This window comes from Trichoderma citrinoviride (genome assembly GCF_003025115.1).
Source record: "Trichoderma citrinoviride strain TUCIM 6016 unplaced genomic scaffold BBK36scaffold_1, whole genome shotgun sequence".
In the NCBI taxonomy this organism is placed as follows: Eukaryota; Fungi; Ascomycota; class Sordariomycetes; order Hypocreales; family Hypocreaceae; genus Trichoderma; species Trichoderma citrinoviride.
This window is the reverse complement of record NW_020194709.1, coordinates 268,842-285,327: the sequence shown is the minus strand read 5'-3', so window position 1 is coordinate 285,327 and position 16,486 is coordinate 268,842. Positions and strand designations below refer to the sequence as shown.

The following is a 16,486-nucleotide window of genomic DNA, read 5'->3' as shown; positions in this document are numbered from 1 at the left end:
GCCGGCATATCTAATACGCAGGCCAAGTGACCCGGATATGGACGGTCAACGCTCTTGGTTAAAGGAAGGGATTGTTCCCACGAACAGGCATACCAGCGCCTACGAGGGAAATACATCGACCTCCAAACCTCCGACCAGCGCGTCCTCTTCCCCCAAGACTACGGCTTCACCCCCTCCCCCACCCCTACAGCGCAGAATTCAAGCGGTGCATACATACCACCATTATGTCAGGAGTTATAGCACATCTGGGAGTTCGATCAGCGATACCCTTCCATCGGGAAGATGATCTTTCCAGTTTTTTCGCCTGGCTGGATACATGAGGGGTGGCTGGCCGTCGCTCCACCAAACCTTTAGCAAAGATTCAGCGCCGTAGAGGCTTGGCCTCAGCTGGCGACTGAGTAGCAGGGCTGAGCTTGAGAGGAGTCTGGGCAAGAGAGTTGACAGTATAGCGTGAAGTTTGGCCACGGTGTATCATCGATTGTCTTACCCAGGCTTCGCGCGAGACCAGCCCCTTCACTCAGTCGCCAGCTGAGGCCAACCCGCTACGGCATAACAATCAGCAGTCGAATGATGAATAACCCGACGCTCCTCGCTTCAATCATCAACTCAACAAATGATATTTGTCTGGTAAGTGTACCCTATCCTTTGTTCCTATACGCAGGATGCGACGGAATGCTGACCCGAGCTTGCATCAGGTCAATCCTAGCGTGGCATCAGCTAGATGGCCGAGCCGCGCGTTGTTCCCGTCACTATTTCGCGGCATCTTTCCAGATGTGGCATGTTAGTGCTGCCGCCCTCTAATCCCGACGAATGCGGCGTCCCTCTATTGGCCAGGCGAGACGCATCATCACAGCCATGTTGATCATTCAGCCAAGGCCTAGGAACATACAGAAAGATTGGTCTGGATTTTCGCGGCATCATCCCCAGAACGGAAGAAGCTAAACTCTGGTCATTGAGTATCCAGACACGCAGACTCCTGATGGATTTCTTCGCATCCTTTGCTTGTGCCTCCTCACCAGGCCCTGAGAGATATAAATTACAGAAAGTTCTCATCGAAAAGACTACAATGCAGTCAACCTCACTGCAATCCTCTATTGTCTTGACATATTCACGGTAGAATGTTGGCCTCAGGTCTTCGCTTGCTACTCTTCCTGGCTGTTATCGGCCGCGGCCTCTGTGCTCCTCAGACACGAACGTGCAAAGCCTACCCCGGTACTCCCTCTTGGCCTTCGGCTCATGCTTGGGCTTCACTCAACAAGACGCTCAATGGACGGCTCCTCCAGCCTGTTCCTCCTGGCGCAGTATGCCATCCCGACCAGCCTACCTTCAATTCGAGCCAGTGTTCCGAGGTAGCCGAAGAATGGAAGACGTACGAGTTCCACGTCGAGAGTCCAATCTCCGTCATGTGGGACAAGTTCGATAACTTCACCTGTCTACCAGAGGAAGATACACCATGCTCTCCTTCGGGCTATCCCGCGTATGTGGTGAACGCATCAAATGCAGAACATGTCAAGATCGGGATAGACTTTGGTAAGTCGACCCCTCCCTCTTCATTGCGTGTGAAAAGTAAAGTAGAGACGGGGTGACCTAACAATCTTGTTAGCTCGCAAGCACAATGTTCGTCTCAACGTCAAGAGTACCGGCCACGACTATTTGGGACGCTCCAACTCTCCAGGCTCGCTATCTATATGGACCCATCATCTCAACACGATGACATACAACAAGGTTCAGTACAAGCTACATGGCTCTGGCAAAGTCCTCCAGGGCAACTCCATCACTGTTGGTGGCGGATCTGAGATGTACAAAATATACGCTGCCGCAGACAAGCACAACGAGACCATTGTTGGAGGAGGCGGAAAGACGGTCGGCATCGGAGGCTACATCACTGGGGGCGGGCACTCGGTTTTTGCACCAAAGTATGGCCTGGCCGCTGACAACGTGTGGGAGTTGGAGATTGTCACTCCAGGAGGAGACATTGTCGTAGCCAACGAGGATCAGCATCCGAACCTATTCTGGGCAATGCGAGGAGTAAGCTTCAACCACTCACCCCTGGCTTCCTATGGCGACGCGACTTACTGATGACGAACAAACAGGGAGGTGGCTCAACCTTTGGCGTCATTACCTCAGTCACACTCAAGACGCATCCGAGCCCGAAGATTCTGGGCCTGCTTTACGGGATCATTACTGATCCCAAAGAAACCCTCGTCTACGATCTCATTACATACATCCTCTCCCAAACACCATACCTCATGGCGCAGGGCCTCTCCGGCTACAACTACCTCACGAGAGACATGGCGACGCCGATCCAGCTGCCAGGAGTTCCTGATCGCATAGCCGGGTTTCTAGGCTCCTCCGTCCTCCAAGACGTCCAAAGTCCCGACGCCGTCGAACAGCTGTTCAAGCCTCTCAATGACACCATTCGGAAGCGCTGGGCAGACAAAGTCCAGTTCTTTGTCCTCCCAACTGCCTACGACTCCTGGCTAGGCTGGTTCGACAACAACTACGACACCGACCCTGCCGGCGGAAGCCAGTACCTCGTCTCCCGACTATTGGATGGCAAGGCCTTGACGAAAAGCCCAGATAAGCTCAAGAGCGCTCTTCAAGCGGCAATGGCTCCCATCGGTACCATTGCAGCCTTTATGGTAGGTGGCAAGGGCGTCCACAAAGCGAAACCCAGGGGAGGCAGCAATGCCGTCAACCCTGCATGGAGGAATGCATACATCCATGTCCGTAAGTCTATCATTTCTCATGGCAAGGCAAACTGAGTTGAGGTATCGGTGCTAACAAAGACTTTTCATCAAAAGTAACCAGCCAACCGTTCGGACCGTTCAACAAGACTGCCGAGGAGCAAGCTATTGCGACTCTGGACAGCGAGTTCCAGCCCCTTCGCGATCTGACTCCCAACTCCGGCGCGTATATAAACGAGGCATGTCAATAACTCTCTCCCAGATCCTCATTTTGCCCCTGTGTTCGTCTAGCCCGTGGTCACGATGACTTAGTGCTGACCGAGTTCATGCCCCAATCTCTAGGCTTTCCCTTTCGAAAAGACTTGGCAGAAGACTTTTTGGGGTAGCAACTATGCGCGGCTCCTCCGCATCAAACGCGAAATCGACCCGACCGATATTTTCTGGTGCTCGCCATGCGTGGGAAACGAGAGATGGGAGGTACAACAAGATGGGAAGCTGTGTAGGAAGTAGAGTATCTCAGACCCGGGTAACCTGGCAAACGTTGTTTCTCCTCGCTCTCACCAGCCGCCACCGAGCGCATGGATAACGTGAATTGTGCTAGGACATGACTTGACAACATAGACGCGAAACTGCGGATTTTCTTGACCATCTTCGTCATGGCATTCTACAAAAAGATTTGAGACAGCCACCTCAGTTTGACTCAAGGAACAGGTTAAAGAAACTTTGCCAATGCATGCTCCTAGGTAAAGTACTGGCGGGGTGACTCGGCAGTATACAACTCCCGTTGCCCCTGAACAAAGCCTCGAGATTGAACAAGTGGAATTTGCTGCATCATAAAGTGAAAAAAAAAAATGACAAAGAATCATCCCTCCCCTCACTCCATTAAAGCCGCAGGCCAATAACAGACTCTCTCGTACAAACTTTTGGGTGATGCCCGAATCCTACCAGTCTTTCCGAGTTCAATTTCCGCCTCGCCAGACTGCATCCCTCGTACCAATTCGTCCTGCCTCACACAGCCATCATAAAGGTCGTCAGTAGGTAGATCGGGATCCCATCAATGCATCCTCGTACATATGCAGCAAATCATCTACGTAACCCCCGCGCATATTCTATAGCTTTCGTAAGACTTTACTGTGCCCAAAAGCCCTAACAAATCGTCTCAGGAACCGAGCCAAAGAGCAGAAGAGCGACGAGTTAGGTGGAAGAAGGGCGCCCAGGGGGACGGTGACGCCGAAGACGAAGCTCAGCGCGAACGTAGAATTCATGGAAGTCGACCTTGGAGAAGCCGTAGTCTTGCGGGGAGAGGGCGCGCTGAGAAAAGGGAAAAAGGGAGAGAGAGGTCTCCCACTGGCAGGCTGGGGCCTCTCGTAGACCCCCCGCCAAACCAGCTTCTTCAAATCGCAATGCCCAGGATCAGCGCCGGCCCGTCGTACCGCGCTTCGAAATCTCCGGCCGCTGAGGCCTCGGGGGACGGTTATGCCGAAGACGAGGAGGGCAAAGACCCGGGGCTCCTCCGATGCGCGCGAAGGACTTGTGGAAGTCGACGTTGAAGTTGACTTCTGCGTCGTGGGCGGAGAAGGGTGCAGCCGGCAGGCTAGGGCCTCTCGTAGACCCCTCACCATGCCGGCCACAGGAAACAGACGGTGACAACAAAGCTGTCGAGACAGGAGGAAACAAGATACGGCGACGGCACGACCGAAGCGGAGAAGAATATAGGAATGGCGGTCGTGGGAATGCCGAGGGACGAATCGTGATCGTGAATCAAATCGCTCAGGGTTCAACCAGCTAGCTAGAGCCTCTCGTAGACTCCTCACCGTGCCAGAGCCCTTGCCGTCGTGGATGCATATGCCGAAGAAACGATTGACAGTGGAAAGGCTGAGGCCTCTTGTAGACCCCCCATCACACCAAGCCAACTCGTCCCAGGTGGCAGATCGAAACAAAGTCATATAGTTGGTCCCAGGGCCGCAATTCTTACTCAGATCGAGGAAAACACGTCCATCTGGCGAGAGCCTGTGGCAAGCCAGGGCTTTCGGGTTGATGGTCTGCTATGTTGCTCGTGATGGATCGAGGCATGGAAGCGGCAATCTAGGACGAGAGACCCGTGTCAGTGACAAACTCAGCAGAGTCGTGGCTGTAATAGAGGATGACTCAAGAATCGCATGACCACTCACGTAGGAATCGAGCATGTTGTTTTTGCAAAATACACTTCCAACAGAGGAAGTCTGTGTTGCAGAGGAAGAGTTACGGCGGTTGACAGTGTGCATGTGGTCATAAAGCAGGAGTGTTTCTGCACGCCAGCGGTTGGATGTCAAATGTCGAGTAGAGGCCAGTGACGAAAGGTTTGCTGTGATCCGAGTAGGGTACTCCGGGTCGAATGTCGACACGGCTCGGGTCAACACGGGCTGAGTCGAAAAGGGTGCAAGTCGAAATGAGTCGAGTCAGGATGCGTCGATTGGACATGGTTCGAGTGGGAATGGTATGAGTCGTCGGAGGGCGAGGTGAATTGAAGAGGACAGCAGGACAAAGGCCGTGTCGAGAAACGATTGACGGTGGCAGCAAGTGGCGAACGTCGTGAATCGGAGAGATGTGCACGTTGGATCGAAAATGATTGCTGGCCTCGAAAAGATCATGAAGAGCAGAGATGGAAAAGATGATAGAGAAGAGAAAGTGTCGAAAGTCCGGGGGGCAGCCTCTATTTATACTGGGAGAGGAGACAGAAACACCTTCCGCCACAACCTTGAGGTTGTTTTCCTGGCGTAGATGCAGAAAGTTGATCTCAACAAACCAGAGAGAAGAAGTCAAGATCGACACAATCGTTGAGGTATAGGCGAGTGGCTGCCTGGGCCAGTTGCTCAAAAATGCCGGTGTGGGAGAACGAAAAGGGAGGAAGGAGGAAGAAGCTTGACGAAGGAGGCAGACGGCTGACGACAGCAAATGAGGAGAGCGAAGAGTCGAGGCGGCGGTCAACACATGCGAAGGACCTGCCCCTGGAGTCTGTACTCCTGCCCTCCGTAGCGGCCACTATCAGTCGACAAGATGGTTCACCGTCTCTTAACGCATGGTCTGGGCCGGTCCGTGCAGAACTTTGTCGTCAGTCCACTCACGGGAAGCCGGAAACTGCTCGCTTTGGTGCTCCCCTGTGGGAGGCAACAGCATATGTAGAAGGAGAACTAGCAGATTCGGAAGCACGAAGAGTAAGTTGCAGAGAGAAGAAGGCTGGGCTTCGTAACCATGGAAGAGCACTGGAGTAGAGCACACTGGATGGGAAAGACAGTTCCTACACGGCTCTGATTTCTTCTCTTCGAACACTATGGCAATTGCTGGCAAGGAGAGTGCAAAGCAGTGTAGTCTCCTGGATGCGGGCAGGAAAGGATGGTTTGCCTCTTGCGGAAGGGACACTGCGTTGACGACTGCAAGGCTGCGAGATGCAGGTGACATTTTCCTACTGCCTGTGGTTGTTGACGATCCAAGTCACCTTGACCCGGTCACGCAAGGCTGCCACCTGGCTGGCTGGCCCTCCGAAGATGCTCCCCCTTAGCACCTACTACGAGCACAGAAGCTTAGCGAAGCCATCTTTCAAGGTTATGCCTCTCCAGCTCTTCTCTCTTTAAATTCCTCGACAAATTCCTGGCCATCTTCTTGTTCTCTTCATCTTCCATCATCCTTATCCTCCAGAGCCAAGTCGCACCTATTGCTCTTCCAGCCATCTCCTTCAGTGTTTGCAAAGCCAGATCAACAAGCAGTGCCTCAGACTCTCTCTGATCCCGCAACCTACAGGCTTCTACTACAACATCCAGAAACAATGGTGAGCCGTATTCTCCTACAGCTCATCCCCCTCCCGCCCGTCACGCACAGAATACCGTTCCAAACCACCGAAATAACAGCACTAACTCGAGCAACAGTGTGTCAGGTGGTGGTGCAAATGCAATGAACCGCGCCGGCCGCTTCCAGTCACACCCCCCGTCCAACTCCGCAACAAAAATACCGTATATAAAAGACACAAGTCCAACACACTGTCTTGGACCGTGTTCTGCTGGTGGCCCTCCTGTAGCAGATCCGAGATACTCCACGCTAGTCCGCCGCTGGAATATCCCAACTTGCCACCTCTCGACACTTGATCTAGGTGAGCATGACGAGAATCTGTATGGAGCAGTTGTCCTGATCTGTGTCTAGTTGTCGGGGCTTTCTTTCGTTTGGGTCGGATGGATTTACGGGTTCACGCGATGGGGGCGTTATCTGCCAAGCTGTTGGATTGACATTGTTGACGAGCAAGTCTGTATAATACCTTCTATCCTAAGAGATGAACATGTATACTATTCAGTGATAAAGTAAGGGCGTTTTCGAAGATCTGGATTCGCATCGCCTTTGAACACTCGCCCGTAGACAACTGGCGTCTGCTGGTGCCTGCAGACCCTTAGCGCGAACAGCTCTATAGTGCAGTTCTGCAGACAATCTTACAACAAAATGGGCTCGTGGTCTAGGGGTATGATTTTCGCTTCGCATGTGAAAGGTCAGGGGTTCAATTCCCCTCGGGTCCATCTTTTTGCACTTTCACCACCTTTTTGTTGTTGTTGTTTTCTACTGATTTACGTCGTCAAGCCGTCCAAAATGTTCGTTTTTCTTTTATATCCTCGCCGTTATTGAGCTCGCTGATGGGCAGGTCGATTTGGCATGCGTGGTTTTTTGAAGTTTCTTTCGCTGTCACTTGAACTCGTTTACGGCATCGCACACATTTGCTCCTTCACACTATTGACACGGGGTTGACGAATAACGGGAAGCCGTCCAGTTTACAATCTTGTAGTCGATTCAGAAGTCTTGATACCATCGTGTATCAGACTGCATCCTCCTGTAGTACCTCAGTTCGATATATGGCGGCGTCGGCTGGGTGGCTGCAAGGTATTGTGAGTTCCTCCTTGGATACCATTTGAATCGCGAATTCCGTTCATCCAGAGAGTCCAAGGAGCTGATCTAATCCTCTACGATACCAGACCTACGCAGCATGTGTGATATGTCTATTCCGACGCCTGTTAAGTGCCACGGAGCTTGAGACTCCCGAAGTGTAGTTGAAACGCGAAGCAGAAGCGACGGAAGCCTTGCACCCATCTTGCGTGGAGGAGGAGGCATGGGGACGCGGGCGAACGTTATCCGGATATACAGACCTGACGCAACAAAAGAATGACCCGGAGATACCCAAAGCATACCATATGTTCTTTCGCATTGCAGAAGGATGGGATGCAGATTTGTCTGCCTCATCTACTACGATGGGCAGGTGAATCGGACTCAAATCGCGAAGTGTGTATTCATATAGTTATAGACAGGCTTCGCATGCGTAAGACTTTACCGTGCACATATGGCATGATAAACTCTCGTATGGCGCATGGACCCTGGGTCGAACAGGCCGCTGGGGTGATTCGGACGCACTTGAAAGCGAAAAACCACCTCTTCCACCATCGGGGTTGGGGCCAGGCCTCGAGGTTGGCCGCAACACTGATGGCTTCGTGCGTAAGACTTTACCGTGCACACATGGCGGGTGACGGGATCGCAGTCTACCCGTTTCACTCGATAACAAATTTCCACGTTTCAGGACTTGGTAGCCCACAAGCTGCTGGCAAACAAAGGTCAGGCAAGTTTGTAACCGGCAGACCACGAACAATGAGTACTTACGTGCGTATTGGAACGATGGTAGTTACGGCTGTAGCCAAGTCAACTCGCAAGGGGCGAGGACGATGGCGAGACCGTGTGACAAGGTCTCAAAGGAGCGGCGAAAACGAGCGTCCGATGTTGGAGAGAATAGCAGATTGACACGAAATGTTTCCAAGCGGAAGGCGTGTATAAACGGGCGCAGAGCTGAGTATTTCTGTTAAAACTTTCGAAACAGTCGAGCATTCCTATGGTTGGCCCACGCCTGGTGCAGGGAAAAGGTCAGCCAGAGTGAGATAAACAACTGGATGCAGAGGAACCTACTGGTGGGTTTGGATCGACATCAAATCTTCAAACGGAGTGGTAACCTCTGTCCGACAAGCGTAGTTTGCCAGAGTTGAGCAGCCATCCCGACGACGGGGAGAGGACGACTGGAAGGAGGGCGATGGTGAGAACTGTGGGCAGCAGGACATGAAGAGAGGAGAAAACGTCGCGAAGAGTCGCTGACAAATAGCTATAGTAGCTGAAAACGCTGTGAGAGCAGAAAAGGAGTGGCTTGGTGGAAGAAGAGAAAGGGTGCGAGATAGAGGAGGAAAGTTGATTCATGGGGGAAGTGGGGGGGGTCTCAGCAGCGCTCAGGGCGTTCAACATAACATCTTCCACACACCCAAACACTCCTCCTGCATTCGCCCTCGTCCCCATGTCGCCTCTTGATGGATTCACCGGACTTCACGATCCATCAACTCGATCGAAACACCCCACCTTCGCCCATCCATTTTCGCCTCTTGGATCGATCTGCTTCAGCGAACGGAACAAGTGGTAAAAACAGTGTCTGATCATGTCAAAAAAAAAAAAAAAACGGAAGTATTCGGCAACAGACATATGAACACCTTGTTGAACATTCGGTCCATTGCCGTTACGAAGAGAACATCAATATAGGCCAAAGATTAGAGACTAGGGCAAGATTTGGATGGGTAGCAAAGTACCTATGCCGGCTCATCGCGATTCCAATTGTGACATATTATGGAGTCTGGGGATTCTTCGGTCTCCATGTCAAGTCAAGAATGCAAAAGAGAAAATCTAACCATCGTCCTCCTCCTACTGGTAAACCTACCAGAGGTTAATACTGTCAATTAATATCTTAGGAAAATACTCCCATGGTACTGGAAGTTTGGGTTGTTGTAATATCGGTGAGTGTCAATCGGGTGTGCACTCAACTCGGTTCCGCTGCGCTCAACCGCCCACGACCAGCTACTCGAGATGCATCTGAGTAATTGCTGCAGCAATAACGACGAGACTAATTGTAAAGATACTTTCATCTGTTTTCTGCGGCTGTAGCAGCACTGAGGCCTTCTGTAAAAGCAGGATTCTGGCAATCCTCCCCCAGCTGGCAGGCCCCTTTTTCCATCACCAGCGGCGCACGGCGCATCACCGCACCAGAGAAGAGACATGGCTTTCTATCGACCATAGTGACAAGCAAAACCTAGATACTGAAGAAGAAAAAGCATTTGGGATGTTGATATGATCTTCCATCATCAGACACTATCGAATCAAGGCGTGATACACGACGTTGTAACCTGCAAAAAGATGCATCCTATGTCAACAGCACAGGAAACGAAGACTGCCACACGCAAGTCTCGAACACGGGACTAAAACAGTAAAAAGAAAAACGCATAAGACTTTACCGTGTCTAGCCGTCACGGTAAAGTCTTACGCTGAATGGAGTTCTTCAATCTTGCTTGATATACCTCCTACTTCTCACCGCATAAACCACAAGGGCCCTACCAATCTTCAATAGCCAACAATACAACCATATTCACTTGGAATAGAGGAAAGATCTTCTACTAGAGAATATTATAATGCTTCAATCTTCTACAACGGAGCTACCTTTCGTTTTGCGGTTTCATCCCATGCTTCTCCCTCCTCATCAGGAGCCAAAAGGGGCCACGCCAAACGGCAGACCAGACAAAAAGAGACACACACGCTCCGTGATCGAACCTGACCTCTTTCGAAGGGCAAAAAAGGCGGAGAAGTCGCAAGACTTCACCGTGTCACCACAAGGGCGGCACAGTAAAGTCTTACGACTTCCCCGCGATCTGAGTTCTGCAGTTCCTCTTCATAACCTCCCCCCACCCCCCTACCCTCCCCACCACAGCCATTCTGCTTCTTGCTATATCTCGTGCCATCTCTTCGGAACAGTCCTTGCCGTGTGCCTCGTGTCCGTATCTCTATGCCTCCTACCTTATCCCTTATATGACGAGTGCCCAGCTGCCCTCGAAACAGATTTTGCGGAGCATCTCGCCAACCACGTTCTCCCATTCGTAGGAGCCTCTCTATCGGCCTCGCAGATGCTCCTTCTCTTTTTCGCTTCACCGTAACTTCTCGCTTTCCTGATTTCTGCGCTTCTTTTCTCTGCCGCCGACCGCCTAGCCCAAGTTTGCCCCCCTTTTCTTCCAGTCTCTTTACTTCTTCTCCTCTCATCTTCCTCATCTCTGATTCTCTTTCGTCTTTCATCTCTCATCTTCCAACTCTCGTGTATTGTTATGGCATCAAACATCACCACAACCATGCCTTTACTTCCATTGCCATATGTGCACGGTAAAGTCTTATGCACCGGCCTGGCCAAGCCAGAGGCCCGGGCAATCAAGGCCCATCCACTGCCCCTCGGAGGGACAGAATATGGTGCACCATGCAGCAGTCCAAGTCGTCCGCTTGTGCAGGTGAGTCGAGTTCAGATCAGACATACAACGTAATAGTGTCCCGTTTCTGACTCAATTGATAGCCGACCCAAGCAAGGTTGTCAACAAGGATCCAAACAACGATGTCAAGAGTCGGCAGCTGCATTACCCTCCCTTCTCAGCAGCATCGCCACCGTCACCCGTCTTCCGGCCATCTCTGATGCTTTCCCGTTGCCATTTGTGCACGGTAAAGTCTTACGCACCTTGTCTCTTGGGTGGCAGTAAGGAGACCAAGCTGCCACCAGCCAGAGGCATAGAGCGTGCTGCACCCAGCAGCAGCCAGGTAAGTTGAGTTGAGACTCACAAACCTCATTGAAGTATTTCGTTTTTGACTGGTTTGATAGCCGCAGGAGTCGGCAGCTGCATCGCCCAACAACATTGCGACCTTGCACCCGTCTGCTTTCTCCTCCTTGTTTGCCGTCGCCATATGTGCACGGTAAAGTCTTAAGCACCACTTCCCTATCGAGGGAAGTAAAAGAACCAGCGAGGAAACCAGCGAAGAAGTCGACCGTCAAGGAAAGCTTAACCAGAGAGTCGGGCAGCCCTGATGTTCCTGCCAGCAAACCTCCCTCTCCCTCTGTGGTGTCCCATTTCACGGAAGGGCGTCTCCTGCCTTTTGAGCATGGGGTGAGAGCGGAGTGGCTGATATATAAGCAGATTTTGGGAAAATGAAGAGGTAGCGAAAGAAGACGAGTAGCGAGTTGTCGATGAGGAGAATGGGGATTTGGACGATGGGTGGGAGTGGAGTAGCCTGTTTGAGACCATACAAAGTAGAAAGTCGCCAATGAATTGACACTATGCTCTCTTACTCCATTCTCAACTCTAAATAGCCACACATCAAGCTCGTTCCGTGACTTCCACGTCCATATGTCTGATATGACTTGGCGCCCAGAGTCGCACGATCTTGAATAGGTACCTTAGGTTGCCAGCAACTCTTCGCTCGGAAGCAGGAAGAAAAGCACAAACAAAACCATCTTGACCGATCAATTCACAGCAACCGCAGGCCTGCTCGTGGGCCAACTCGATGCGCGGACTGAAGGCACTGTTGCAAAAGCCAAGGCTGTTAGCCAAAGGTCCGTCGATAAGATTCCCTTGACCGTTTGTGGATGGAGTTTGTTACACGTTATTCACAGAATGACAGTCGATCCACATGTTTCTGATGCCGCTTCTTTTCTTTGATCGGTCTTCTTTTCTTTGGTGAGTCCAGTCCCCTGTATCGAGTCGAGGGTGTACGCAGCTGTGCAACTGCATTCTTGAAGGAGATGTCTACGTGTCTTATAGTGCATGGCAGACTATCACGACTTGCTCGGGGCCTGATAGACATCTTGCACTTGAATCAAGAAGCTCTTATACCATAGCACAATGTCGCCCGCTTTCATATCCTGTTTGACTGATCTATAAACACCGCCAAAGAGTGTCCGATAACATATGATCACTGCCCAGCCTTGAACTTGTCGTAATTCACCACTGATTCGAGAAGTGTCTGGGCTCCAAGAGCGCTGTTCGTCATCGAGCTGTCAGTATAACCTTCGTCCATCGTGAGAAATTTGGTTGTCTGGCAAGCTTACCAATCCTCTGGACTACAGTACTCCTCAGGGTGGTGACTGACGCCATCTTTGCAGGGAACAAAGATCATTGTCGTGGGGCATCGGCCACTGGTATTGACGCTGTCGTGGCCGGCTCCGCTGGTAATGTGCAGCCAGCCGTCGGATCCCACAAGATCCGTTGCAGCCTTCTCGACCATCTTGATGCAGTCCGGGTCGAATTTTGTGGCGGGAGAGTCTGTATCGACGGTCCAGTTGACTTGAACGCCGCGACCGTCTTGCCTGGCGATGTCTTTGAAGGCCTCGAAGCAGAGGCTCTCCACTTGGTCGACTACCATGTCGTCGGGATGGCGGATATCGAGGGTAAAGGTCACCTGTGAGGCAATCGTATTGGTGGAAGAGCTTGGGGGAATCTTGAAGACGCCGGTGGATGCCAGCGCGCCGAGGGACTTTGCGATGGAGTTGGAGGCAACGATCATCTTAGATGCTGCCAGCAGGGGGTCGCTGCGAGACTTGAGAGGCGTCGTTCCCGTGTGAGCATCGCGGCCGTCGACGGTGACGGTGAGCCAGCGGTATGCCTGGCCGCCCTGGACGACGCCAATTTTCTTACCGGTATCTTGGAGGATCGGGCCCTGTTCGATGTGCAGTTCGAAGTGGGCTCCCAAGGGATACCCGGTGGATGAGCAGGCGACGTCTCCGATGTAGCCCAGTCTCTGCAGCTCTGACTTGACTGTGATAGATGGATCGAAGATATCGGCTAGCGAGTAGGCTTGTTCGAGCGGAATCTTACCGGCCCAGACACCAGAAGCCATCATCGACTTGGGAAACCTGGCACCTTCTTCGCTGTTCAATGAGTCAGACTATAAAAGACATACAAGAAGGGTGCTGAACAAGCCACTCCAACGAAGGTAAAAGCGGAAGCATCAGAAAGGAGAAGAGAGTTATGGCAAGTTTGAACATACTTTGTCCAATTGACAACTCCAACGTCGTGATGAGTCTTGTATCCATTCTCTGCAAACGTCCGCAACACCTCGACAGCAGCCACAACTCCCAAGATACCGTCGTATCGGCCACCTCGCGGTTGAGTGTCGAGGTGGCTTCCCATGGCAATCATGGGGGTTGGATTGGGTGTTGACCCTCGTCTGCTGGCGAACATGTTGCCGAGCTGATCTACGACCAAGTTGCAGCCCAGCTTCTTCGTCTCTTCGGCAAACCAACGGCGAGCCTGGGCGTCATCATCGGAAAGCGAAAGCCGCGACGTGCCCGTCTCCGTTGGGCCGCTGTTCATCTCATGTTGTCAGCTTGGCTGAGGTCATACCGTCCGCAACAGTTGCTGGACATACCTTCCATATCGATGAGCTGCTCCCCATTGGCACGTGTGATGGATTGTCTCCTGGAGTCTGTCGGCGTTGATGCGGAGGCCTGAGGCCGGGGCGGAGATGTGAGAGGCCGAGTAGAATCGCTTTGCGGCAGTAAACGCTGCTTTGCGTGGGATGAAGGGCATCTTGTTCAAACTATGAGATAAATGCAGGCTCTTGGTCGCAACGGGTCAGCCAGAGGAGATGTCACAGATGGGCGAGAAGGTGTTAAAGCAGCAGTTGATTGTTTGACTGCGTAGATAAGAAAAGCAAGGAATCAATGCGCGTGGAGTGTTGGGCATGCTTGTAATCTGGAGATGCGCCCTCCGCCTTCCAATGACATGAATGAGAAGAGTTTTCGCACACTAGACATGAGTCGCCAATGCGTTCATTCTGAACTCTTCGGCAGCCTGCAAACACCAGAAAGGGAGATCCACATGATTATCTCTGTTTGACTGAATTGAATCCGAGGTTCTCCGGAAACTTGGGCGTTGAGAAGCAGTTTTTGTGCCTCCCAAGATGGTGACGATTGAAGATGGGGTTTCAAGTACAGTGTACCGTGAGCTGCACGGGTTTTGGCCGGTCGAGCAAGTAAAGATACTGCAGACCCCGCCAATTCTCAGGTACCTTTCCCCCAAGCAGGATGGCGGGGTAACTGCAGTGATATCGGATCAGATGAAAGAGAGTCCAAATCGATGATATACCACTCTACTCCGTACCTTACACAAAGACACATATTATCTGATACGAAACAGCTGTGCAAGAGCTTATACTAGAATTGACGTGACAGAATGTAGGGCAATCCCTAGACCTATAGACATAAGGGGGGAAGGGGGAAATAACCCGTCTTGATTCAATGGCATTAGTGCATTTAAAGAAGCAGTTCCAGAGTATTTCTTGGACAACGGAATAACAGCCTATATTCTGGTCTGCCAATACTTAAAGAGGTTGCAGAGAAGATTTTGGGGGAGGATTGTCTAAAAGAAGGGGGACGAATAAGAACAAGGGACAATCTACCCTGACGTTCATATTGACTTTTTTCCAAATCGTGAGATTCGCGCGCAGAGTGTGATAGATGATAGACAATGGAAGAAGATCAGCTCACTTGGTTGATCTCAATTATGGGCATAATGGCAGGCACTGATCATGGTTGAGCGTACGTGCCATCGGATAGGATGCTCGGCTCACGCAAGGGTAGTCAACGCTGGAAATAGCCGTTCTTACACGCACAGAAGAAATGCCTCGATCATCCCGCTCGATGCAGTTCGGACGACTTGCGTGTTTAATCGGCTTATCATCCCGACTTGGTCGAGTGGTATGGCGAATCGGAAACTTCACATTGATGAACGTTGTGGGCACCCGCTGCTCATTGTCACGCCAATGTACATATCACCAGAAAGACCGAGCCAGCCCAGGCTGATTCACTCGATTGACAGGTTGAGCAGCTGCGCATACCGCTGATGTGCCTAAAGAAGAAAGACCAGCGAGAAATGATAATAAGTATAGATACATAGAGTCAGTTGCTTGCAGCGAATCTGAGTAGAAAGATCCCAATCGCTTCAGTGATTGACATTCTAAGGTGATTGAGCTATTCGCACAACGCACACCTACCCGGTATCATATCACACAGTGAGCCTCAATCCCCAGATGCAGCCGATCTGACGGGTGCCAAGGCAGGCACGTTGAACGACCTTGCAGTCAACCTGCGGGCATCGGAGTCTGCGGCTCTTGATGGCATCATGCCGGCAGCCGAGCGGTTCGCATGACGGAGTCGGAATCGAAGCGGTTGGTTGGACAAGTGGGAGAACGGAGTGGAGGAGGCATGGCGCTATCGCGGGGCCGAAGACAGCGGAGAAACCAGTGCACAGGTGCTGGAGCGATCAGTTGACTGATATCCAGTGGGAGCAATGGTGTTAGATGATTGGAGTATTTGGTAGCACACAACTATTGCGTCATTGAGGCTTGTTGCAAGATGGCATTCAATCGTCAACTGTCTCATCTCGAGGCTGGAGAGCGAGGGACCAGAGAGATGAGAAACCGAGAAGCTGGCGGTGGGGTACGTAGATAGGGCTGAATTTGGCTGAGGAGTGACTGTGGCGCTGTGTCTGTGGCGCTTGTGGTGCTTCTGTCGTTAGGGGCCCAAGGGCCTGTACCTGCATCTGTGCTGGGCAGGTGCTGCAGATTGAGTACAGTGGACTTTCAGCGGCATCATGGCGCATCATCTTATCGATGAAGATTCCATGCAATGACACTCGACACGAGGGGAAGGACCAAGACAAGCGAGGGCTCGATACACACGAAATGATATCATCTTGTCAATTACCCCTTACCGCCCAATGCGAAGAAATGACCACCTTCTCGAAGCTCTTCATCTCCAAGCTTCGCGCCACAAACAATTCGACATTTGTCTCTCTCAGCTGTCGACGGACATCAAACGCCGCTGCGATGGTGCAATCATCGCGCTCAATGAGCATCGGCTGCTTAGTTGCAGATTTTGCTTGGCCGGTGGGTGCACGCAC

General features: G+C 51.7%; 2 protein-coding genes and 1 non-coding gene across 3 annotated transcripts; 2 read left to right on the top strand and 1 right to left on the bottom strand.

Annotated features, from left to right (window-relative positions):
* Positions 1-1,118: 1,118 nt before the first annotated feature.
* Positions 1,119-3,197, top strand: BBK36DRAFT_1164752 (FAD-binding domain-containing protein; the record flags this gene model as incomplete). The annotated part of the gene is made up of 5 exons (XM_024894689.1): positions 1,119-1,530; positions 1,604-2,028; positions 2,094-2,730; positions 2,805-2,926; positions 3,030-3,197. 5 exons carry the CDS (start codon positions 1,119-1,121, stop codon positions 3,195-3,197), a joined length of 1,764 nt encoding a protein of 587 aa, XP_024753517.1.
* A 3,956-nt stretch (positions 3,198-7,153) lies between these two features.
* On the top strand, positions 7,154-7,225 carry BBK36DRAFT_t22. The gene has a single exon. It is a non-coding gene; the product is annotated as a tRNA-Ala (tRNA).
* A 5,272-nt stretch (positions 7,226-12,497) lies between these two features.
* Positions 12,498-14,113, bottom strand: BBK36DRAFT_1164751 (amidase; the record flags this gene model as incomplete). Its single annotated transcript, XM_024894688.1, has 4 exons — positions 12,498-12,564; positions 12,634-13,452; positions 13,572-13,889; positions 13,953-14,113. 4 exons carry the CDS (start codon positions 14,111-14,113, stop codon positions 12,498-12,500), a joined length of 1,365 nt encoding a protein of 454 aa, XP_024753516.1.
* Positions 14,114-16,486: the final 2,373 nt, after the last annotated feature.